Source organism: Corythoichthys intestinalis, chromosome 8, assembly GCF_030265065.1.
Source record: "Corythoichthys intestinalis isolate RoL2023-P3 chromosome 8, ASM3026506v1, whole genome shotgun sequence".
NCBI classification, from domain to species: domain Eukaryota; kingdom Metazoa; phylum Chordata; class Actinopteri; order Syngnathiformes; family Syngnathidae; genus Corythoichthys; species Corythoichthys intestinalis.
Window position 1 is genome coordinate 37,297,650 of NC_080402.1, and position 26,412 is coordinate 37,324,061.

The following is a 26,412-nucleotide window of genomic DNA, read 5'->3' on the forward strand; positions in this document are numbered from 1 at the left end:
TTGAGTCTGGATTGAAAAAGGAGGGATGATGCACCATGTGACTACTCTGTTGTACGATGCCGCCTCAAGTTTAACTTCATTTCAATAATATTGAATTAGAAGAATATTTTATGTCATGTTTGCCCTCCTACTGAAACCATATTAAAACTAAAAATACTGTATATGTTTCCCTCCCCATCTTTTTCCGTTTTCAAAACATTTTTGAAAAAGTCCAGGGAGCCACTAGGGCAGCGCTAAAGAGTAGAATGCGGCTCTAGAGCTGTGGGTTGCTGACCCCCGTCTTAGGTTGATTAGCTATACAATAAAACCACATCATAGACCAAGATGGTGAGTTTGAAAATGGCAAATGATATTGTTCGTTGTTGATATTGTGCGTAAACGCACAATATCAACAACGAACTGTGCTTGTGGAAAAAGCAATTGTGTTTTATCTGAAGGACGGCTCCATTTTTTTTTTTTTTTGGTTATAAATTTTTTTTCAATTACATTTATTTATTTAGATGGACAATGTTGAGTGGTTTTAAGACAATGTTTATTGTTTTGCATTCCTGGGAAGTTAAGAGATTATTAACAGCAGACACGTGCAGAGGGGGGAAGAGGGTGCTTGAGCACCTGCCACTTTGCGCTTACATACCCTTTTTAGCTGTTTTATTATTTTTTTTAAAGTGCGTATGTGTGTGCTGGCCGACTGTGTAGACACGCCACTGAGTACTTTACTTGAAAACCGAAGTCACCTTTAAAAAAAGAAAAAAAAAAGCCATCTTTGTGCCACTAAGCTGCCGCATGCAAGGCATGCCTTGTAAGGAAAGGAGGTTGAGGGATTAAAAAAAAAAAAAAAGAAAAGGAGCTGGATGAAGCTGCTAAAGGCAGTGGATCCCTCATCAGCTGGGTGAAGAGCACAATAGGTAAGAATAACACAGTTTGCAAGGTTATTCAGGTATAAAATCCAACAATTACAAACACAATTATAATGTTGTTGTTCTATAACATTTTATGTCATTATTTTATTAATTATTATGTGCTCGAGTGGTCAAACATGGATAATAATGAAATAATAGTTAAAAAAAAAAAAAAAATTTAAACTACTGGTGGTGGCTCAGTGAACATCTGATGTGGTTTGTTCTCTGATGAACAACAAGTTGAGGAAGGAAGATTTAATATAAAGGTTGAAGGAAGAAAAGAGGCAAAGACTGAGTCACAGCCCGAAAGTGTTGATGGCAGTGTTGATTTCGATTCACTATTACCCCGTCCCAATTAAATTTTGTCACAGTCACAGCCAATGACACTGTAAAACTGGTTAAACTGGAAGTTATGTTTTTGTAAGGTGTATGAAATTCTTGTTCATGTGCCCCTTTTGATCTATTAGCACCTGCTCCTCCATCGGTCCCTGCACGGCCTGGATTAACAGTGTGTATTTATTGTGTATGTTAATATAATTTATGTTCAGATATTGCAATTTACATTTGCTAATAAAATCCAGACATTTATTCTGGAAGTTTTCAAAATGTTTCTTTAGTAGTTTTTGAAAAACAAAGGTTTAAATCGAACGGTGCATCACCTGAACCAATACACGTGAAAGTTAGTACAAGTCAACACAGATTTATTTTGCCTTGATCATTTAGCCTATCAACTAGTTAGATTCATATTTGTGAGAAATGTAGTCCTGACCCCCGTTCACCCAATCTGTTTGGTCTTATGAATGTCGAGGCCTCAGCAAAAAGTGTACATGCAGGTTATGCTGTTAAATCGTCCCTATTAATGTTGAGACCAAACCTACGCCCTTGGGTGAAGGTTAAAGGAAGACAGGTATGTAAGGAAAGCACTTGTTAAATTCTTGAAAAACATTAATTTTATGTAAGGTTCGTAAGGGTAGAGGCATGGACGCTGCACATTGTTTTACACTAGGTGGCGGTATTCACCTGAAAACTGCTTGCAATCCATGATTAATTCAAAGAAGAATTTTAACACACATTCTCAGTTCAGCTACCCAATTGCGACCGGCTTTTCACATGACTGCGCTACACGACTTCATCCATTGGCTTTGTGCTTATAAACCCGTGACATTTAGACATATAAATTAATTTTTTTCCAAATATTCTGGCATATACTGTAGGTTGAATAATGTTTCAATTTGTCTGATTTTTCCCCCTCATAAATCACTTTAGGGGCATTGCAGCACGTTAAAATTTTGATTAATGGCGGATTGCAAGCAACTTGCAGGTGCATACTATCACCCACTTTATAAGAATGTGCAGCACCAAGGCCTCCATTCTCGTGATCTATAGATGGACTAAAGTTGTAAAATAACAGTATACGTATGTTTGTGGCGCAAGCTATACAGTAAATGGACATGGCATGGCATAGTGATTGGGTTCAGTCCCGACCTCCAAACTGTTGAGTTTGCATGTTCTCGCCATGCCATGCATGCCAGGATCACTCCAAATCCTCCGTAGTATGTTTAATTGTGAGTATGAAAGATTGTTTGTTATTGATGCATTTTCCAGTAGGAGTTTCTCCTAAGCTGGTGAAGCATTAATCAAAAAAGTGAACCAGCTAAAACCAAGCAATGTGGAGACAATCTAATTTTCATATAGACTCGTCCCCATCATCCATTATTCGTAAGCACCATCAGTGTCACATCTTTCAACAAGACTGCCAAAGTTTTATCTTAAGCATTTCATCATCTTGTATTGATACTTTTCCCAAAATGTCCTACAAGTGAACAGTTTCAATGAATAAATCACACCAAATTACATCACTGTGTTTTATTAGTCATTCCCATTGTCGCATCACATATAATTGAAATGGCAATCTTGGTTTTCACCAACAGATGGACCAACATGCATTTTAGGCCTCAGAAGTGATTGTTTTTTATTGGTAACGTATATGCATTAGGGCTGTCAAAATTATCGCGTTAACGGGCGTTAATTAATTTTTAAAATTAATCACGTAAAAATATTTGACGCAATTAACGCATGCAATGAATGACCCGCTGGCATATTGCCTCAAACATTACAATGAGGCCGTTTAAGGACATTAAAGTGCCTATGACACGAAAAAGCATGTTTATTTCATAATACACGCGGTATTTTATGCTCCTGAATGATATGGACCGCTTGGATGTGTGTGGAAGCGATCGCTATATTTATTTAGTTTTTTGAATCCCGCGCCAGGAAAATGAGTGACTTCCGGCTTCGGTCTTGCATTAAGGAGGAGGGCGCTGTGACGTGTACGGTAGAAGACGTCCTCTTCACGCTACTGTGTACTGTTGTGTATGAGGACGAAGGATTCAGCTGATTTTGCGGATTAATACGTTTATTTTTCGCATCACGCCAGCCAAACGGCTGCAGAAAAATCATTCTGTATGAGGGAGAGGCGTATGCGCCTTTTTGGAGTTTCAAAAGGTTCCCATTCACCGTGGATATTTACTGTGGGACCATTGGATTTACGAGGAAGTGAGTAAACATCTTGTTTTGTATTATGTCAAATACGAATATAGCGATTACAAAGTAAACACTACAAACTTCCTTTAAATGAAGGACTACTTACGTTTGATCATTGATAGGCATGTAAAAAGCTCTCCTAATGCATTAGCAGCAGTACGTTAGCTGCATTAGCTCCAGCCACCCTCCTCCGGGGAACGAACTGTAAATTGCTCTCCGCCGGGCGGTTTGCCGATCCGCTAAGACATTCGACAACCGGGTCGTCATGTCAAATAATCCAGGATAGCTATGTGTGATTTTCCGCTTTGAAGACTTTGAAATATCACTCGGTTCGGGTTAGCATATCGGCTAGCTGTCACGCCTTCTGGTTTGTTTACATTCTCCGAAGCCGGGGAAGGGAAATGACATATGTCCGATTTAGGTGTCATAAAATATCGTTCGGGAGGTGCGACAGTAAAGGTGAAGTCTACAGTTTTGACCATTATGGAGTAATTTTGCCATGTCGTCCTGAATAAATGCATTTTTATTATTTCATATTCCATTCAGCACAAGACTGTTATTTGTCATGACCATGCCATTTATTTAGCAATTGGGGAAAATACTTGGATAAAAAGAGTATCCTGTAAAAATATTCAAGTAAAGAGACAGAAACAATGACATTTTGCCGCTCTCTTCGTCGCGTTTTCCTCGTTGTGAATAGTTCCCCCTCAACGGGCTGACTGGTCCTTCTCAAGCCATTTATATAGCTATTGGGGAAAAATACTTGGGTAAAAAGAATATCCTGTAAAAATATTGGAGTAGAGAGACTGAAACAATGACGTTTTGCGGCTTTCTTCGTCGCGTTTTCCTCGTTCTGAATAATTTCCCCTCAATGGGCTGAATAGTAAAATCGATGAGCCAAGTCTACCGCTGACGTCATCCACCTGTTGGGGACGCTAAAGCCCTATAATGGTAGGCGTGGCTAACCGGCAGATTAAAAGACTAATTTCTCGTCATCTGTGCTTTGCTAAATTGTTGTATATAGTCGAATCGTCTCAAAATATGATTCTAATTCACATAATAATGACATTTTAGACTCTTTTTCTCGTGTCATGTGCTCTTTAAGAGTGAAGAGAATGCCACCGGCCGCTTGGGGGCAGCGCCGTTCCATACTCATGTTATGTCTTCTAAACGTGGGAGAATTAGTAGTTGTGAGACGTTTATGCTGTATTCACAATGCAATGCAAATTGCTATTTGTGCTCCACACATATTTCGGTAAGTTTCTTTCTTTTAGTGGCAATTATGTGTCTCTTGTTTTATTTTGGGTAAGATATGTACAGATACAGTGGGGAGAACAAGTATTTGATACACTGCCAATGGGTTTTCCCATTGGCAGTGTATATGTTATACAGTAAAGGCAGGTGGACACAGGCATTCTTTGGACCGCGCCGTTTATTGGCATAAGCTTCTCCTTCACAACAAACATAAGTATCGTTTAGTGAAAGCACAACAAAAATAATATTCCTATCTCTCAAAGAAAAAAAAAAAAAAGTTCTCAAAAAGAAAAGCACTTCAGTCTATAGTAATGAGGCCCTATTCTGACACACAGTAAAACAACAATGCAAAATGAACTGGCGTTCCATATGAATTTAGCTATGCAAAATACACGTAAAACTTTTCACTCTATTTTTATTATTATTTTTATTCTTATTATTATTATATTAACTCTATTTTTGATTGAAAATTTTACAAATTTTATTAAAACGAAAACATGAAGACGGGTTTTAATATAAAATTACTATAATTTGTAACTATAACATTTATCGTTCAAGAACTACAAGTCTTTCTATCCGTGGATCACTTTAACAGAAAGAATGTTAATAACGCCATTTGTGGATTTATTGTTACAATAAACAAATACAGTACTGATGTACAGTATGTTGTATGTATATATCCGTCGTGTGTCTTATCTTTCCATTCCAACAATAATTTACATAAAAATATGGCATATTTTAGAGATGGTTTGGATTGCGATTAATTAATTTCTAAGCTGTAATTAACTCGATTAAAAATTGTAATCGTTTGACAGCCCTAATATGCATACTTAGTAGGAGGCAACTTGAAACAATATACACAGTATATCTTGCCAAGTGCCGATCAAAATGGATTGTACAAAATACATAATAGTAGAAGAAAATGTTTACCTTACTTTATCATGTCAGCACAGATGCATAGGGTACACAGCACTACACTCACTCAGGTAATTTGCTAATAAAAGTGACTGTTTGTCATTTCCTTCTGTGCTGGGCTATTTTCTTACAATGGATAAAGACAAACAAGGGATGGATGAACACAACCAGAGTTATCAGAGTGAGGGCAATGTCCACCTGCAACACAAAGCAGTTAAATCAATATCCCTGTGATGTGCCAAAGACTTATATTTCGCAGCAAAATGTTGAGCTTATCCATTGAACTTCTTTTTGTTGTACTGGGTAGATGTTAGGGCTGTCAAAATTATCGCGTTAACGTGCGGTAATTAATTTTTTAAATTAATCACGTTAAAATATTTGACGCAATTAACGCACATGTCCCGCTCAGACAGTATTCTGCCTTTTGGTAAGTTTTACAGCAAGGCTTTTTGTGCTGTCTAACAGCGAACTCTTGTGGTCGCTTTGTGACATGGTTTATTGTTTTTTTTGCCAGTTCAATATGGTTGCACAACGTCTCGGGCTGACGCCTACGTTATAATGTTGTGCTTATATGATCCTTGGACAAGATTGGTCCGTAAGTATGGTTGTTGTAAAGAATGTATATATTATGTTAGTAAGCGAAATGTTATATTTTTTGTATGAGACGCTTTTTGTTTGTTTAGTGAACCTGTATAGCGTGCTAAGCTAATGTTGTTGCTAATGCAATGCTTGTGTACTTTTTTTTGTTGTAGTTTTACGACGGTCTAAAGAGGACAATGGTTTGAGGCCATTCTTTTATAAATCAGATGAAAAAGGAAGAAATCTGAATATTAAGGCGTCGTTCACTAGCTGTCTAGCTTTGGAAAAAGTAGACGCTTCGGAGTGAGGACAGCATAGACAGATTTAAATGACAGTAGAGTGAAATGCCCACTACAGTCCTTATGTACCGTATGTTGAATGTATATATCCATCTTGTGTCTTATCTTTCCATTCCAACAATTTATTTTACAGAATATATATATATATAATTTAAAGAAAATATGGCATATTTTATAGATGGTTTGAATTGCGATTAATTGCGATTAATTACGATTAATTTATTTTTAAGCTGTAATTAACTCGATTAAAAATTTTAATCGTTTGACAGCCCTAGTAGATGTACTACTTTGAGAAATGAATATTGCATGGCCAAGACCTCACACTTTTATGGGCCAACATTAACATTTACTGTATTGAGTTTATGGTTCATCTATCTCTATTAGCTTGATTCAGCGAGCAAATTGGATCTAGGCTATACTGTTTCACATGGGGTCAATAAACTTTGACAACAGTTTACAGTTCTACTTACATAAAAAGGATCTCCACCAAGAGGTCCTCTGATCAGTGCAAAGCAAGGGTACTGAAGTAGTGAGATTACTGCTGACATAGACATGACAAGGCCATACAGCTTCCCAAAGTGACAAGCTGGAAATCTGATAGAAAATGACAGTTTCAGCTTTGTCAGTAAGTTAACTGTACAACATATGTTTAACTCTGCAAGATTTTACTTTGTCAATAATACCGTATTGCCCGAATATAAGACGGCCCTGATTATAAGACGACCCCCTCTTTTTCAAGACTGAAGTTTGAAAAAAAGACTTTTTGAACACCAAATTATTTTTTTATACAGAAAATAATTAAAGTACATCTGAAACCAATGATTATAACAACATATATGAGAGAAAAAGTATGTTATTTTGCCTCATTCAAATCTTAATATCTGAACATTTAAATATGTAAACTAAAGTGCAATCACATTCGTAAATGAATGCCTCCTGGTTTTTGAAACGTAAATAAACCAATCTATTGTGATAAAACAACAAAATTGCAATAACTGCATTAACCATCAAAGTGAGTCTAACTGTAACTGTAGTCCTGAAACAAATCTGAATAAGGAAAAACATTGCTATAAACTGGTTAAACTAAAAAGGGTAGCTGAGATCTGTCATGACAGAACATTACTCAAGTTCAGCATTCGCTTAATTGATATCTGGCGCCATCTAGCGTCGTGAATGGGTGTAATGTCTAAACACCGAATATAAGACGACTCCCACTTTTTCAGTCTTATTTCAATGCAAAAAACACCGTCTTATATTCGGGCCAATACGGTACTTTAATTACCCTTTGGCACTTAAAGGAGCCACATATAAGATTTACACTCAAATTATTCATTATATGGCCCTAACACTTTAATAGCACTTAAATTTTTCATTAAGGACCGGGGCGCATGGCCTGGGGGACCACCCTGGATCCCGGGGGTATGACGGCGGCCCCCTTGCTGTGCTGCAGGGAGTAGGGATGGGCTGCGCTGGCTCGCAACCGATTGGCGGGGGAAGGGCTGTGGCCCTGGGGCGGCTGTTGCGCGGCATTTCCACTCGTCTGCAGGGATATCATATGTCTGATGGGATTCACGCATGACTAGGTGCAGTTACACACTCAAGTAGAAAAACTCGGTGTCAAGATTAGCGATCAGACAGCATAGAAAAGGATGCCAACATACTCTCACAAAGGATTCACACAAATACTGGGTTCTAGACCACATGGCTGATTTGTGTACACGACACACTTCCCAATCACTTGTATTTCTGACCCCCCCGTCCCCCTCTCCTTGGTCATCAGGCCCTCCACACGGTGTCAACCTGAATTACAACTAGCTCACGATAGCACCAACATATTCAATGTTAGTGTCGGCGTTCAATGTATTTCTTGTTGTCTGTGCTTCTTCTGTCTCTCTCTCCTTCTCTCTTTTTTCTGTCCCACCAGAACCCTTTCGTGTTCGCGCTTTCTCGAAATTAACAAGGCACGATGAATGATGTCATACTCCCATGTGATACATTAAAACTGTTCAGACCAATCGGATACTCAGATTTCCATTCTCCGTGTCAAGCTGCTGAACAGGACAGGTTTAAAAATAAATAAATAAATAAATAAATAATTCATTAAGTAGCCCAAATATTTTAATAGACAAATTGTTTTTGGACATACTATACTACTAACTCGGGTCTTAACGGTTAAGCCGAGATTTTCCCTACACTTCACATTCACTGCAAACATCATGTCACAAGACATCCCCTTCTTTCTAGCACCACATAATATTGTGTTCTCTGGCAACATGAACACTGAATTTACAAAAAGATTAGATTCCCAACTTTCATCATTAAAAGAAGTTGTTTCTACCATTTTTCTTTCTTTAGTTTTGAGCAGTTGAACATCATTGTTTATACATCCTCGCTTCAAGACTGTATTATGTACAAATTTCATTTTTGCTATGTAATGGACATAAGTCATAGACACCATATGCTGTATGTTCACATGATCATTACTAATGTTAGTGTGTAATTAAAATATATATATATTTTTTGTATTTGTTCTTTCTGATTTAAATTCAACAATGGTATGCTAACCATTTGTGATACAGACCAGGTGCAATTTTACCCAAAAGTAAATTGCGAAGTGCTTATCTGGCAACCCAAAGGTATATATTTATATAAGGTATATAAACTGTATATATTTTTTGGCCACTAAACTTACATATGGCTCTTTTAATCAGAGTGAGCATTTGTCATAATTTAATTTTACTCACGCAATGTTAATGAAGGCTGCGTTTCCACCATAAATGAAGGAGCGATTAATGACTTGCAAGACAAAAGTAAAGTACTGCAAAGGCAAGGAGGGAATGGAGGCACATAAGGAAAAGAGCAGGCACTGGAGGGCAGTCAGAAACAGAGACAGCAATGAAGAGCGCAAATCAGCCTCCCGCTCTGTTTCTCCTACAAACAAACAGGTGGTTAGGGAGACAGTGCCACATATACTGCAAACACTTTTACAATGATGAATAATGGCTGTAAAATCATGTGTTTTTCAGCATGTGACTTAATTTGGTTTTATGGTGATGAATATGAAATCAGTCAAACGCCCCTCTTAATCCCTTATTCACCAGGAGAACGTGGCTTTCCCTTGTGTCTGTCTAGTATGAGTCCATTCCACGGGGAACACAACACCCCACACAACTGCGTCAATGCAAAGGCATTGGTATACCGACTCACTAAGAAAAGGAGAATGGACACAAAGTCAACAAAATACATCGGTGTATTCCATGTGCTGCTTAGTGTAGTGGAACAGGACGTTTACCCAGGTTGGCATCATTTTGGGCCAGTCGGATGAGCATGGGGTTTAGGGTCCCAATGAAGAGGTAATGTCTCAGCTGCATTATGGACAACCATAGCAGTTGCCACAGGAAGAACCAGGACAGCACACAACTCCTAAAACTTGCCACTAAATCAACAAGGGTAAAATTAGATATTTTATTCATCATTTTATTTCAAAAGGTTACCTTTTATTACCTTCTCCGGATGGATTAAGATCTGTCTCATCCTTGGGTTTGTTCATTCTGCATCTTGGCTTGCCAGTAAATGTTAGGCCTTCCTCTGTCATGTTCTGCTCCACATTGTAGGAGTTGCTCTTTCCACATTTCAATCTATGAAATCAAGCACTGTAACATCTAAAGTCTACAGTACATTAGACCAGGGCCGGCCCAGGCCATTTGGGGGCCCTAAGCAAAATAATGCAAAGGGCCCCATATTTTTGGCCCACCATTTCGTCACAGTGTACTGTGAAACCCATACATGCAATCCAACCCATACGTCCATATTTTGTATATTAATCAGATTTTGTTGCACTGCATACTTCAAACTTCTCACCCCAAATGATTGTCAGTACTTACAGTAGATAGCGCCAAACCTTTTTCTAAAAGAGGAAAGAAAGAAGTTAAGGAAGAACTTTTATTTTTTTTAAGCTTGTAATCTAGTCTCAAAACTCACAAAAGTCAAATAAAGCAAACTGTAGTAAACGAAATAGAACACAAACAATTGCCAGATTGGGGGCCCCCTGGTGGTCAGGGGCCCTAAGCAGCTGCATAGTCTGCGTATAGGCTGGGCCGGCCCTGCATTAGACAGAAAAAAATATCATGTTCTTACCCATAGGTGTAGTACTGTGGCAATGGGTAAGGGAAACGTTTTCTGGGCAGCAGAGTGAATGTTCGCACAATGTGTATAATGGAACAAAAGGACATGACAAGGAAAGAGGAGCGCAATGAGATGCCTTGTTCATGTAGAACCTACACAGTAGACAAAAACTTAAGGTTAAAATTATAAATGTGACTGTAATTCGGTCATTGAAAATTGAAATCATTACGCTAAACTAATTGTTTTTTGCTTCAAGATCTACTTTTCAAGAAGACAACTTCCCGCAATCTACAGTACCTTAACAGCAGGGGGTGGAGTGTGGGGAGCTGCATAACCTCGTATGTTGCTCATACAACATAATTAACTATATAAATTTAAAAAAAAAAAAATCTTTTCTTGATGCTGCGAGCTACCTACACTAGCGTTGCGATCAACATAATGGACACCCCTGCGCTAAACTATCCAGCTGGTGACTGACTACGATGTTACTAAGATTTTAATTTACTGAGATGTACCCGTATACAGTACCAGAGCATAACACACTAGGGAAATATTCGTGAACATTTTTTGTTACCCACAAATCTACAAAACAATTCCGATAGTGCCATTACAGGTATTTTGTTTCCTGTGGTTGTATCTGTTTACCTTAATGATGAGAAACACAGCTGAAGAGGAGTCAAACGCACCACTGTAGAGGGTGATGATGGTGGAGCGGTGAGTTGCAAACAGGTTGCCCACCTTTTGTGATGCACAGACATATACGGTAATAGCATATTCCTAAAACGTTATTATTTTATACCTTACCTTATTATGACATCATTACATCATTCTTTATTCCTTATTATTTGTTTCATGACACATTCATATGGATCAACCCTAATATTTTAAAATTCAGGTTTTGAGTAGATTTATTGACCCAAAACACATCATGACCTGACCTAGCCCAGCATCGGGTGGTGGGCCATGCATTTGGTAACTGGGCATTCAGTAGGCTAGGTAAGGCTCTATATGTTACCAAAACTATGTCACAATTATAGAAATCAATACGACACAGATGCACAGAATTGGCACGCAACGGTGCCACATATCTGGAGCAACATAATAGTTATCTAACAACATTCCTAAACATGATTCAATGTAAATAAAATAGTATTTCTACCTGCAGATTTGTCATAAGGAGCAGCATCCCTCCCACAGCGATGCAGGACAGTGCGGGAAAAAGCAGGATTGAAGACACTGAATAAAAGTTCAGAAAGAATAGTCTGTAGCATAGTAAGCTTTACATATTTTTCATATTACCGTAGTCTCTTCAAAGGGCCATTACTTCATGCAATTGTAATATAGTTTGTGTATTGTGCATATTTGTGTGTGTTTGTAAGAAACCTACTTGCATTTGAAATGGTCACAAGAAGGGTTCCAGTAGTGTAAAGGCATCTGGAGATAAATGAAAAATATTTTGTGAAATACTAGTCATTAACTTTGTTGCCCCCCCCCCCAACAAAAATGTTTAAGAATTTAATTATATTTAAATAGCAGTGGCAGATATTATACTTCAGTTTGTTGTTTACGTTTTACGTTACTGACCAAATTGTCTTATGTTTAAAGAAGGCGTGTCTAAATTGTTTATTTCAAGGGCAGCTTTCAGAAAAGTTGAAGGATGGAAAGGCCAAATGGTAACACTTTCAATTTTCATTTACGTCAATATATATCATCAGTCATATGGCACACATGTATGTACAGTATGTATGTTCAGTACAGTATTTATGTACAGTGGGGCAAATAAGTATTTAGTCAACCACCAATTGTGCAAGTTCTCCTACTTGAAAAGATTAGAGAGGCCTGTAATTGTCAACATGGGTAAACCTCAACCATGAGAGACATAATGTAGAAAAAAAACCCAGAAAATCACATTGTTTAATTTTTAAAGAATTTATTTCCAAATTAGAGTGGAAAATAAGTATTTGGTGACCTACAAACAAGAAAGATTTCTGGCTGTCAAAGAGGTCTAACTTCTTCTAACGAGGTCTAATGAGGCTCCACTCGTTACCTGACTAATGGCACCTGTTTTAACTCATTATCGGTATAAAAGACACCCATCCACAACCTCAGTCAGTCACACTCCAAACTCCACTATGGCCAAGACCAAAGAGTTGTCGAAGGACACCAGAGACAAAATTGTAGACCTGCACGAGGCTGGGAAGACTGCATCTGCAATAGGTAAAACACTTGGTGTACAGAAATCAACTGTGGGAGCAATTATTAGAAAATGGAAGACATACAAGACCACTGATAATCTCCCTCGATCTGGGCCTCCATGCAAGATCTCACCCCATGGCGTCAAAATGATAACAAGAACGGTGAGCAAAAATCCCAGAAGCACATGGGGTGACCTAGTGAATGACCTACAGAGAGGTGGGACTACAGTAACAAAGGCTACTATCAGTAACACAATGTGCCACCAGGGACTCAAATCCTGCACTGCCAGACGTGTCCCCCTGCTGAAGCCAGTACACATCCAGGCCTGTCTGCGGTTTGCTAGAGAGCATTTGAATGATCCAGAAGAGGACTGGGAGAATGTGCTATGGTCAGATGAAACCAAAATAGAACTTTTTGGTAGAAACACAGGTTCTTGTGTGTGGAGGAGAAACAATACTGAATTGCATCTGAAGAACACCATACCCACAGTGAAACATGGGGGTGGAAACATCATGCTTTGGGGCTGTTTTTCTGGAAAGGGACCAGGACGACTGATCTGTGTAAAAGAAAGAGTGAATTGGGCCATGTATCGAGAGATTTTAAGTGAAAATCTCCTTCCATCAGCAAGAGCATTGAAGATGAGACGTGGCTGGGTCTTTCAGCATGACAATGATCCCAAATACACAGCCAGGGCAACAAAGGAGTGGCTTCGTAAGAAGCATTTCAAGGTCCTGGAGTGGCCTAGCCAGTCTCCAGATCTCAACCCCATAGAAAATCTGTGGATGGAGTTGAAAGTCCGTGTTGCCCAACGACAGCCCCAAAACATCACTGCTCTAGTGGAAATCTGCATGGAGCAATGGGCCAAAATACCAGCAACAGTGTGTTAAAAGCTTGTGAAGAGTTACAGAAAACGTTTGGCCTCCGTTATTGCCAACAATGGGTACATAACAAAGGATTGAGATGAACTTTTGGTGTTGACCAAATACTTATTTTCGATCATGATTTGGAATTAAATTCTTAAAAAATCAAATAATGTGATTTTCTGGGGTCTTTTTTTCCACATTCTGCCGCTCATGGTTGAGATTTACCCATGTTGACAATTACAGGCCTCTCTAATATTTTCAAGAGGGAAAACTTGCACAATTAGTGGTTGACTAAATACTTATTTGCCCCCACTGTATATAGTATGTACTATACATACTTGACAAAATCATTTTACCGTATATTGAAAAAAAATACTGTTACATACATAAAGTGAACCTTTGTAATAGTTTTGGAGCTATCTGGACTACTGTGACTATGGGATCAATCACATTTAACTTTTTGTGTTGATAATTATAAACTGAATTTCTATAAAAATGATAATGAAATGCAAAGAAGCCACTGATTTCATTTTATCAGCACATCAGCACCTTATACATGAGCCCTTGCTTCATAAAATTGTCTGTGGGTTTATTTTGGTTCTAGATTAAACAGTCTATTCTCAACAAAATACAGTCTCACAAGAGGCCCTAGTAAAGAGAAAAAACTCACATTGCCAGTAGCCTGGTCACCATTGTGCCAAAGTAATCAAAGAGGATGCCGCTAAATAGATTCATGAAGTTGTTGAGGAAAGATGCAATGGTGAAGACCAGAGCAAACTTCTCGTCTTGACTAGTGCAGTCTGCAAAAAAGAGAGACAGCGCAAAATATTCGTGACTATACTACAATACAACTGGAGAGTCTGACTCAAATTCCTCTTATTTTATAGTTAGAAAAAAAAACAAAAAAAAACGGGAAAACTAAATTGTTCATTATCAAATTAAGAACGAACTACTGTATATATCATTTTTTTGTATAGTGATATACATATCACATATATACTGTGGCTGTTTTATGACTTTAAAAGTTATGCAAGTGCAACTGGTCGGATGGTGGTGACATCACAGTTTGTCTCCCTTTCTTGCCCCCCCCCCCCCCCCCCCCTTCTGGAAGTGGCGTTTTAATCGATGCTGTCTCAGGGTGCGAAAAATTATTTAGTTTTATGATATATCACGATAATTTGTATCCCAATAGGTTATTGATATGCTCCAAGAATCGATATATCGTTTTCAAAAGGTGTTGGGACTGTTTAGTAATGGATTCAACAGGTTAGGTTATAAGAAGTTACCGTCTATTGTTGTCAATGCGTTAATAAAGACACTCATTTGTTGGAGAATGTTGAAATGTTACAGGATAAGTGTATTCATTTATAGAAATGTTGCACCGAGATATTCTCATAGTTGGTGCACAAGACAAATGTTTTTGACAGATTATCTGCGACACTGAAAAAAATAAACAATGTTTATTTATTTATTGTTTTAACCTGTCCTGTTCAGCTGCTGTACACGGAGAATGGAGATCTGAGTGTCCGACAGGTCTGAACAGTTTAAATATATCTCATGGGAATATGACATACTTCTATTGTGATCATTCAATGTACCTCGTTTATTAGGAGGAAGCAGCAAAAAGGAAGGGGTTATAGGGGAACTGAAGAAAGGAAGGACAGAGAGACTGAAGAAGCACAAACAACAAGATTTACATTGAAAGCCTACACTAACTAACTATGAATGTGTTGGTGCTATCGTTAGCTAACCTGGCCTGATAACCAAGTGGGGGGGGGGGGGGGGTCAGAGAGATAAGTGATTGGGAGGGGTAGAGTGTACACAAATCAGCCATGTGGTCTAGAACCCAGTATTTGTGTGAATCCTTTGTGAGTGTAAGTATGTTGGCATCCTATTCTATGCTCATCGCTAATCTTGACACCGAGGTTTACTACTTGAGTGTGTCTAATTTTACCTAGTCATGCGTAAGCCCCATCTAACGTGATAGTCCCGCAGATGAGTGGAGATGCTGTGTGGGTGCTGCCCCGGGGCTATGGCCCTTCCCCAGCCAATCGGAAAGGGGGGTCAGCGCAGCCCATCCCTCCTCCTGCAGCCCAGCAATGGGGCAATTATCATCCCCCAGGGATCGAGGGTGGTCCCCCGGGCTATCCGAGCCCCCATCAACCGGCCTTCAGGAATGGGGACGTGCCACTACCCCCTACGCCCACTCAGCCCACGAGCCACAGCCGCGGACTCCAACCGGCATGGGACGCCGTGGGACCCCCAACGGCCCACCAAGCCCAGGGCAGGGCAGGGCAGGACCATGCGTTGAAGCAGGCCACACCCAGCCAACCCACCGGCATCCAGCCAGCGACCACTGCCGTATCGCAGGGCGTATACCCAGGCAAAGAAGAGAGGGGAAGACGGAAGCAGGAGAATGCCGAGCAGCCGCCGCGGGGGGTGTGAGATCAGAGCCCCCGCTATTTTGCAATTTAACAATAGTTTGTTTATCTCTTTTGTTGTATTATAAAACAGTAGATTGATTCAATGACACGTGTATTGATAATTGTTTTATCGCCATATCGTTAGCTAATCGTTACCATGAGCCTTTCATTGCGAATTGTATCGTGTCAGGATGTACCCATACTGGACTGTCTCAGAAAATTAGAATACACAATATTCTAATTTTTTGAGACAGTCCTGTGTATATACACAGGACTGTCTCAAAAAATTAGAACAGTAGATTTCCACCTCCTAATGCTGTCACTGTGGCAGTGAGGTGTGCTGAATCCTGAAACAATAGCACATTGTCGCATCAACTGCCAGTACTGTACACTCTTTCAAGCTCTCAGGGAGTCGTGTTTTCCAAACCTTCTGCGTGCGCAACACCTTCCTTCAACTGCAGTAGCTCAGTAGTTTGAATTTTTGACTGTTTAGATAATGGTGTGGGTTTGAATCCAGACTGGAGAGGGGGGCCAACAAAGAAAAGTGCGAAATAATGTTACCACCGTCAAGACCGGTTACATACTGTATCAATTACAGTGCAAAACGTAACAATGAAGTATATCATTTTTACCATTATTGTCAATTAAAAAAGGAAAAATCTACCGTAAAATATATGGTTACCAAAGCACTATACCATTTAAAATATATATATTTCATTATATTATTTCATTTTTTGTTTTGTATGTTCATTCACAATTTTTAGCAATGAAATTCGGGCAACCACAGATGCCAGAATTTTACCATAAACAGTGTGGCTATCACATTTCAAGAATGGAAACGAATTACGCTTCCATGAACTTTTTATTAATATGCCTTACCTTTAACAGTGGTTGTACCATTTCTGTCTGGATCAACGACACACAGCTGGCTGAAGTACCCATCCTCTTTTAGGACAAACACCAGGGAGGCATACCCAAACACGACACCAGCAAAGCAGAGACACTCAAACATCCCAGACAGCAAGGTCAGCCAGTAAAGAAGCCTTATTCCAGTCCTATGACTCTGCATGCTTCAAGTTTATTGCTCCAAGTCTTCCAAAAGTTTTTATGATAAGTCAAGATTGAGGTGTTTCCACTCAGGTTGCTTTCTTGAGTTTGAATTTCTTGCCACACCTTCTTTTAGGGTTAGGGTTTATTTTTTTCTACAACACAGACAAGGGATTATTATTATTTAAATATGCACTCCTGTAGAAAGAACATTTTATGGCTGTCTTCTAACAAATAAATATGAAAAGTTTACTTGTGAAACATGCTTTAAGAAATTATTTGTAATATTTTAAAAATTAAAGTGAATCCACAAGTACATTGCTATGTATTGTGTTTGGCAGAACGTCCAACAGTTAAATTATAACTACAAAATCTTTAATTATTAATTGAATTACTTCATATCTAAAATTAGGATGTAAAATAACTGCAACAACTAATCACAACTCTATTCACAAAATAATGACACAGTAATAACATAGTTGTAATACAATACTATACTACATGAATGTAATAAGCAAAAAAAAAAAAAAAAAAACTCACTGACTTCTAGATTATGCGTCCAATTCAATTCCAGGATGAGTAAAATTGCGTTGCCTCTTTAGTTGAAACCTTTGTTTTGACATGTCTTTCTGACTTGACAGGCATTTATTACCAGGCGGTGCTTCCGCTAATCCCGATTAGTCCCATTAATCTATGGATGTTGACACAAGAGTCGTCTCGCCATGAGCATTGCAAAAACAAGTCTGTTTTACCGGTTTCAATTTAACGGTCTTGAAATGCACCAATTCCAAGAACCAACACGGAATTTAAACAGAATATTAAAACAAATTAATGTGAATCATAGTTACCTTATTGTATCCAGGAGGTCCCAACATTGTTATAATGCGGTTTAGTGACGCAAACTGCGCCTTGAAGCTGCAGCAGTGAGCAATCGGAGCATGTGGAGCCGAATGGACAGGACAGTTGGCTTTTATTCAAGTTTTGGATGTGACGTATGTGTAATGCTGGCAGCTCTGTAATTATAATTATGGGGATGATTTGCAAAGTAAAAACCTCAGGAAATCAAGACACGCATATTTTGTATAGTGTTTTTGCAAAAAATGCACAGTTCCACCAAAATTTGACAAAAACACCCATTTATTTGGAAGGGCCTCATTCATTTCCAATGGGGAAGAAGAGATAAACTGCAAGGGATGCAATGATGTGAAGAATGAACACGGTTTGAGAACTTCAATTCTGATCTGAGAAATGTACCAATGAGATGTGGAAAACTGTAATACTGTGAAACACTTTTCAACTGCTATTGGTAAAGGTCAATGTTATAGGCATTTATTAGCATTTCGAATAGCTCATCCTTTCTGGTCACAAGCCTACAAAGAATCCTCTGTGATGGATATCATTCTCATTTGAGTTCATCATGAACTTTTCAAATACTGATAATATGTTATACTACACTGTTGGCAAAAAGTGTTGGCACCCCGGCAATTCTGTCAGATAATTCTCAATTTCACTCAGAAAATGATTGCAATTACAAATGTTTTAGTAGTAATATCTTCATTTATTTTGCTTGCAGTGAAAAAACAAGACAATGGGGAAAAATGTAATTATTATAATTTTAACAAAACTCCAAACATGGGCTGGAGAAAAGTATTGGCACCCTTTGAAAAATCATGTGATGCTTTTCTAACTTGTGTAATTAACACTAGAAAACCCAAGGAGGGATCAGTTGATGAATATACCTTTTGTGCCCAGAGAGGGATCATCTGATCCTAATTTGCACATCTATTGTGGTCGTTGATGGTGGTCGTTGGTACTCACGCCTACGGACAATTTGGAATGATCAATCAGCCTAGCATGCACGTCTTAGGAATGTGGGAGGAAACCGGAGTGTTTTTCTATCTCTACATAGAGAAAGAAAGAAAAAAAAAAAAGCAAATGTGTATGTATGTGGGAATGAAGCATTTAGCTACAGTAAATATGCCACAGACCTAATGTGGATGTGTAGCTGAACAGGTTGACTTTCATAGTATATTGAACTATATTTTAGCAATCCTTTTTTTTTTTTTTTCATCTTGAATCCATTTCCAGCAGGCTTATAATGTAGACTCTAAGCCTAAACCAATGTAGGATAACAAAGACAAAATAACCGAATTTCAATCTCTGAAAGATTTATTTAGAGCAAAACAAAAAACTGTACAGTGTACTGTATACAATCCTGACACATCACTGGGTAAGGCGTACAGCATGAGCCACAAGTCAATCGGCCACATTTCTGACAGACATGAGACATTTTTCCCCCCCCCGTACACTTCTTTATTTGGCAGCGCCTCGTTTTTGCTGGTGGACTGTGTGTCATGGGAACACATAAATCTTTCAGAAATTAAATTTGGGTTGTTTTGTCATTGTTATCCTATGTTGCTTTACACTAGAACCACCAGGGGTTTTGGTGCTTCCTAAAACTACCAAGGGTGTCCCATTTTGGGACACCCTGGGATCCGCCCCCAAGCCGAGCCCATCTCATTTCTACCCCTCGACTCACCCCTCGGCCCACCCCTTGGCCCTTCAAACGAAGCAATAAGGGGTAGGGGTAAGGAGTAGGGGTAAGGTGTAGGGCTTGAAACATCAGCCCTAAGAATTGGGACACCTCTTTACACTCGCGTACGTCATACAGTGCTGCTCGAAAGTTTGTGAACCCCACAGCGATGGTCAGATTTTTTGTAAAAAAAACTAAAATAACCTTATTAAATGTTAAGTTATACCCAAATCCACAATACTGACATTCCAAATAATGGACTGAAACAAAAGAAATAGTTATATTGTCATTCTTTATTTAACAAAAGTGGTTGATTTAAGAAAAACTCAGATATCATGTGTGCAAAAGTATGTGAACCCCTTCAGTTAATAGGATATTGCGCCTCCTTTTGCAGAGATTACCTCAACCAAACGGTTTCTGTAGTGACTAATCAGCCTCTCACATCTACTTTGGGGGATTTTTGCCCATTCTTCCTTGCAGAACGCAGTCAGTTGAGAGAGGTTTGATGGGCGTCTGGCATGAACTGCTCGCTTCAGGTCCCGCCACAGCATTTCAATGGGATTTAGGTCAGGACTTTGACTGGGCCAGTCCAGAACACGAATCTTCTTCTTTTTCAGCCATTCCTTGGTTGTATTGCTGGAATGCTTTGGATCATTATTATGTTGCATGATCCACCTTCTGCCAAGCTTTAACTTCAAAACAGATGGCGTCAGGTTATGTTCTAGGATTTGACAATATTCCTCAGAATTCATGATTCCCTGGACTATGTGGAGTTGTCCAGGTCCTGAGGATGAAAAGCAAGCCCAGATCTTGACATTCCCACCTCCATGCTTCACTGTTGGGAGAAGGTTCTTTTGGTGGTATGCAGTGTTGACTTTTCGCCAGACATGGCGGTTTTGGTTGTGACCAAACAGTTCAATTTTGCACCTACATCAGTTGATGAAAACTCTTTTTAATTTAGTCTCGACAACACAACTGTTAAAAAAACAAAAAAAAAAACTACTGAATTGATTGATTAGGAAATCAGGTTCAAATAATAGAAAATTCCAAAATGTTGAGGGGGTTCACAAACTTTTGAGCAGCACTGTAAGTCCATTCGAACAGTTGTTACGTAACCAAAAGCGACGATAAAAAGTGCACTAAGTGCACTTGTGCGTTTAGCAAAACTGAAAAACAAACATTACAAATGAAGAAACATAATGAACAAGCATTACAATAAGTGGTGTCGATTTTTTATTTAGTACACCCCTAAATAGTGCACTTTTTATCGTGATTAATTTTTTTTAACTATCACTTTTCTGACAGAAGAAAACACATTGAGAGTAGATAATACTGGTCATCAGCTGTTAGAGTATTATTTGGATGTATCAAGCTTGTTTCATTGAATTTAAGCAAAGCAAACAAAACAAACACTTGTAACAAACGGAAGGGTCCACAACACATGCACATAGATGTGGAGCACTAGTTCAGTTTAATTTAGTTTGGTTTCAAATTCATTGTAATATTTACACCATTGTATGAAACCTGAATGATAGTTTGTTTCTGAACCAAGAGTGGTATTTACTAGTCTTGCATATTTTATCCAGCCATTTCATGTGAGGTGCTTTTCTTGTTACCACTGTTGCTTGGTGTGCTTAGTTGTAGTATTTCTGAATATCTATGTATATCAATGTATATCCACAGCAAATTGTTAACTGATCTTTTCAAAAATGTTTTTTAACATGTAGAGGGTATTCAAACAAATACATCCGAATGAATTAGAATTATTAAAATACTGTTATCAAAATATTCTCAGAAGTTTAGCAGTTTAGTGTCAAGTAAGAAATAAGTGTCTGATAGTCAGGCTACTTTAGCTGAAGAGGGGGTTGGGGCGAAACAGGCTCAGTCAGGCTACTTTAGCTGAGGAGGGGGATGGGCGAAACAGGCTCAGTCAGGCTACTTTACCTGAGGGGGGGGTTGGGCGAAACCTCGCTGAGTGAGGCTGCTTTCTCTTTCGCTACTACGACTAGTCAGGCTACTTTCAGACACTTATTTCTTACTTGCCTACTGTAGGTTGATAAATTTGTAGGTAGATTTTTGTATGTCTTAGTCAATCCAAAAAAAGGTTCCTTCAATCAAAGTATATATTTTCAATAGAAAATAAAAGTCACTTGAATGAAAGCAAACTGTGTTTGAATGCAAAAGTTGCCTGAATGATAGCTTGTTTCTGAACCAAGAGTGGTATTTACTAGTTTTGCATATTTTTTTCCAGCCATTTCATGTGAGGTGTTTTTCTTGTTACCACTGTTGCTTGGTGTGCTTTGTTGTAGTATTTCTGAATATCTATGTATATCAATGTATATCCACAGTAAATTGTTAACTGATCTTTTCAAAATTAATTTTTTAACATGCAGAGGGTATTCAAACAAATACATCCGAATAAATTAGAAGTATTAAAATACTGTCAAAATATCCTCAGAAGTTTAGCAGTTTATTGTCAAGTAAAAAGTGTCTGAGAGTAGCCTGACGCCCAACCCCCTTCCACAGCTAATGGCTGGTTGCAAGTAAAGAAACAGCAGCCTGACTTGTTCAAACACATTTTGCTTTCATTCAAGTGACTTTTTTTTCTCGATTGAAAATATATATTTTGATTGAAATAACTTTTTTTGGCTTGACCAAGAAATAAATCTACCTACAAATTTATCAACCTACAGTAGGCAAGTAAGAAATAAGTGTCTGAAAGTAGCCTGACTAGTAGTAGTAGCGAAAGAGAAAGCAGCCTCACTCAGCAAGGACTCGGCAAAAGGATGACCGGAAGTTTAAAAAAAAAAAAGGACGACACTTTTTATATTGCTATATGTGCTTTGTGACTATCTGTACGGACCTCCGTGAAGTCCCCCCCCCCCATCAGACGCAAATTTATATAGAAATGATGTCAATCGTTTGTGCTGTAAAAGTTTTGTTTGAGCTGCTTTCGTTGTAGAGATACTTACAATTCTTATATAGGTAAATCTGAGGTCAGCTAGCCCCCTATTTCAATTAACAATTGTGTCAATCGTTTGTGCTGCAATGGTTTTGTAGATCAGTATTATGCTTTTATTCAGATATTAATTTCGAGTGGTTACGTCACTCGTAGCTTTTCCTTAGCTTAGCTCCCGCGGCTAATGCAGCATACCAACTCCCAATAACAGAGGGGTGTCCTAGATACCTACTTAATAAGCATGATCATAACACAAACAAATTCGGGTCCGTTTCGCAGTAAATTGGGGGGCTTTAGATATTAATTTTGAGTGATGACGTCACTCTAAGCCCCTCATTTACTGCAAAATGGTCCTGAAGTGCTGCCATTCGTTTGTGCTACGTTTGTGTTAGTTGTTAGGACATACCTCTGTTATTGAGAGAGTTGGTATGCTCTATTAGCCACGGGAGCTAAGCTAAAGAAAAGCTACGAGTGACGTCACCACTTAAAATTAATATCTCAATAAAAGCATAATACTGATCTACAAAACCGTTGCAGCACAAACTAGCACAAATGACAGACACAATTCTGAATTGAAATGGGGGGCTAGCTGACCTCAGATTTACCCCAAAAGAATTGTAAATATCTCTAGAACGAAAGCAGCACTAACAAAGCTTTTACAGTCCAAACGATTGACATCATTTTTATATAAATATGTCTGATGGGGGGGGGGGGGGGGCAACTTCACAGAGGTCCGTGGAGATGGTCAGATAGCACATACAGCAATATATAATATGTCGTCCTTTTTTTTTTTTTTTTTTTAATCTTAATTTTTTTGTACTTCCAGGTCATCCTCTTGCCGTCGTGTTGTGGGAATTTGCTGTTCTGTTGCGGGATTTTTGCTGCTGTGTCTTTGCATTTGCCTTCTGAGCCATTCGTGCTGCGAACCATTTGCTGTTGTGTTTTGGCAATTAGGGTTTGTGCTTTTGCCAATTTGCAATCGCGCTTTAGGAACTGGGGATCGTGTTGTGGCGGTTTGCATTCATGCTTTTTTTTCTTTTGCAAAGCGTTTGCAATTGGGGTTCATGCTTTTTTTTATTTGCAAAGTGTTGAGACTTTGCATTTCGCCTGACACCTCTCAGCCACCATAATTTCCTGCTCTTGTTCAAATCCACCCCGCCAGTCGACTGTCGTTCGTTCACACGAGCTCGGTCATCAAGATAAGCACATCCCCCGCCCCTTGACGTAGTTAGCACTTTGCATTCAGAAAGCCACATGGCAGAGCTGATCACACTTGGGTTGGGTTGTGAGACCAAAACATTTGAGATTTTTTTGTTGTCACAAATGTATTGATTATTTCATTCATTATAACTTTATACACGTTGCAATGGTCTGTGCGTTTGTTTATTTCATTGCAGTAATTTATACATAAAGTTGCCTGTGTGTGCTATAGGAGAAGAAGAAAAAATGGGCAGAGCAGTGAATGAATAAAATAAAACCATATTCAAAAATAAAACTCTCAAATAATAACTGAAACTATCATGGCAAGAGTCAGTGTAAACTGACCAACCCTTGTGGGTTAGAGTAAGGTTGTATGCTTGTGTGCTTGAGTGGCCTATTTGAGAGACAATGACACACTCATTTGCACATATACAGATGCTAATTGTGGATACCCAGAGTTGTGGGGATCATCTGATCCCCTTCTGGGCTTTCCAGTAGGCTAAAAAAATGTTGGGTTTTGTAGTGTTAACAGCACCTGTTACTTAGCTGTGGCACATAACAGGTGGTGGCAATAACTAAATCACACTTGCAGCCAGTTAAAATGGATTAAAGTTGACTCAACCTCGCTCCTGTGTCCTTGTGTGTACCACATTGAGCATGGAGAAAAGAAAGACCAATGAGCTGTCTGAGGACTTGAGAAGCAAAATTGTGAGGAAGCATGGGCAATCTCAAGGCTACAAGTCCATCTCCAAAGAACTGAATGTTCCTGTGTCTACCATGCGCAGTGTCGTCAATAAATATAAAACCCATGGCACTGTGGCTAATCTCCCTAGATGTGGATGGAAAAGTAAAATTGACGAGAGATTTTAACAAAAGACTGTGCGGATGGTGGATAAAAAACCTTGACTAACATCCAAGCCTTCAAAAGTTCAAGCTGTCCTGCAGTCTAGGGTACAACAGTGTCAACCAGTACTATCTGTCGGCGTCTGAATGAAAAGGGACTCTATGGTAAGATATCCAGGAAGACCCCACTTCTGACCCAGAGACATAAAATAGCCAGGCTGGAGTTTGCCAAAACTTACCTGAGAAAGCCAAAAACGTTTTGGAAGAATGTTCTCTGGTCAGATGAGACAAAAGTAGAGCTTTTTGGGAAAAGGCACCAACATAGAGTTTACTGGGGATAAAACGAGGCCTTCAAAGAAAAGAACACGGTCCCCACAGTCAAACATAGCGGATTTTTTTTTTTCATTCTCTTTTGTGTTTTTTTCATTTCAATCGAAATAAATGACGATATTACAACCAAAGCATTTGTAATTTCAATCATTTTTTGGGAGAAATTGAGCATTATCCGACAGAATTGCAGGGGTGCCAATACTTTTGGCCAGCAGTGTACAGTGCTGCTCGAAAGTTTGTGAACCCCACAGCGATGGTCAGATTTTTTGTAAAAAAAACTAAAATAACCTTATTAAATGTTAAGTTATACCCAAATCCACAATACTGACATTCCAAATAATGGACTGAAACAAAAGAAATAGTTATATTGTCATTCTTTATTTAACAAAAGTGGTTGATTTAAGAAAAACTCAGATATCATGTGTGCAAAAGTATGTGAACCCCTTCAGTTAATAGGATATTGCGCCTCCTTTTGCAGAGATTACCTCAACCAAACGGTTTCTGTAGTGACTAATCAGCCTCTCACATCTACTTTGGGGGATTTTTGCCCATTCTTCCTTGCAGAACGCAGTCAGTTGAGAGAGGTTTGATGGGCGTCTGGCATGAACTGCTCGCTTCAGGTCCCGCCACAGCATTTCAATGGGATTTAGGTCAGGACTTTGACTGGGCCAGTCCAGAACACGAATCTTCTTCTTTTTCAGCCATTCCTTGGTTGTATTGCTGGAATGCTTTGGATCATTATTATGTTGCATGATCCACCTTCTGCCAAGCTTTAACTTCAAAACAGATGGCGTCAGGTTATGTTCTAGGATTTGACAATATTCCTCAGAATTCATGATTCCCTGGACTATGTGGAGTTGTCCAGGTCCTGAGGATGAAAAGCAAGCCCAGATCTTGACATTCCCACCTCCATGCTTCACTGTTGGGAGAAGGTTCTTTTGGTGGTATGCAGTGTTGACTTTTCGCCAGACATGGCGGTTTTGGTTGTGACCAAACAGTTCAATTTTGCACCTACATCAGTTGATGAAAACTCTTTTTAATTTAGTCTCGACAACACAACTGTTAAAAAAACAAAAAAAAAAACTACTGAATTGATTGATTAGGAAATCAGGTTGAAATAATAGAAAATTCCAAAATGTTGAGGGGGTTCACAAACTTTTGAGCAGCACTGTATGTATATGATTGAGTCACTTGGCATAGGATGAATATTTTTGGTAATTGTTGGTTTTTATTTGTACTGGAATCAAAGGAATGGAAATCTCACTAACAGTGTAGACTGAGAATTTCGCTTGAAAACCTCAGTGTTACCTGTGATTTGCATTTGTTCTGTTTTTCTATGTGCCTTACACCATAGTATTGGGCACGAATTGGGCTTCAGAAAGCTGGCATGATGGTGTCATCTG

At 38.8% G+C, this 26,412-nt stretch overlaps 2 protein-coding genes across 10 annotated transcripts in view; one reads left to right on the forward strand and one right to left on the reverse strand.

Moving 5' to 3' along the window:
• Window positions 1-1,790: 1,790 nt before the first annotated feature.
• LOC130920759 (equilibrative nucleobase transporter 1-like) lies at window positions 1,791-18,082 on the reverse strand. Of its 3 annotated transcripts, none has more exons than XM_057844190.1 (14): window positions 17,993-18,082; window positions 17,689-17,835; window positions 16,977-17,299; window positions 14,345-14,474; window positions 12,003-12,049; window positions 11,775-11,851; window positions 11,261-11,353; window positions 10,628-10,641; window positions 9,995-10,128; window positions 9,783-9,926; window positions 9,589-9,696; window positions 9,235-9,421; window positions 6,961-7,084; window positions 1,791-5,810 (listed from the first exon to the last, which is right to left on the reverse strand). In XM_057844190.1, the coding sequence occupies exons 3-14, from the start codon at window positions 17,164-17,166 to the stop codon at window positions 5,712-5,714; spliced, it is 1,347 nt and encodes a 448-aa protein (XP_057700173.1). In that variant the 5' UTR covers window positions 17,167-17,299; window positions 17,689-17,835; window positions 17,993-18,082; the 3' UTR covers window positions 1,791-5,711. The 3 variants fall into 3 exon arrangements, with proteins under 3 accessions (XP_057700173.1, XP_057700171.1, XP_057700172.1); XM_057844188.1 differs by having other exon boundaries at window positions 1,792-5,810; window positions 10,628-10,767; XM_057844189.1 differs by having other exon boundaries at window positions 1,792-5,810; window positions 10,628-10,767; window positions 17,685-17,835.
• The window catches only part of ctnnd1 (catenin (cadherin-associated protein), delta 1), a 53,633-nt gene continuing 44,215 nt past the window's right edge, over window positions 16,995-26,412 (forward strand). For 2 of the 7 annotated variants that reach the window (XM_057844180.1, XM_057844178.1), the window contains exon 1: window positions 16,995-17,122. The gene's annotated coding sequence lies outside the window, so the exon portion shown is untranslated. The remainder of the gene's footprint in view (window positions 17,123-26,412) is intronic. The other 5 variants (XM_057844177.1, XM_057844176.1, XM_057844171.1 and 2 more) reach the window with 4 other exon arrangements.

Coding starts and splice junctions, on each gene's coding strand:
- LOC130920759 (XM_057844188.1), bottom strand. CDS start 17,166: ATGCAGAGTCATAGGACTGGAATAAGGCTTCTTTACTGGCTGACCTTG. Junction 10,768..11,260: donor CTGTGTTTCTCATCATTAAG/GTAAACAGATAC, acceptor TCTACTGTGTAG/GTTCTACATGAACAAGGCAT. Junction 10,129..10,627: donor CCACAGTACTACACCTATGG/GTAAGAACATGA, acceptor TTGATTTCATAG/ATTGAAATGTGGAAAGAGCA.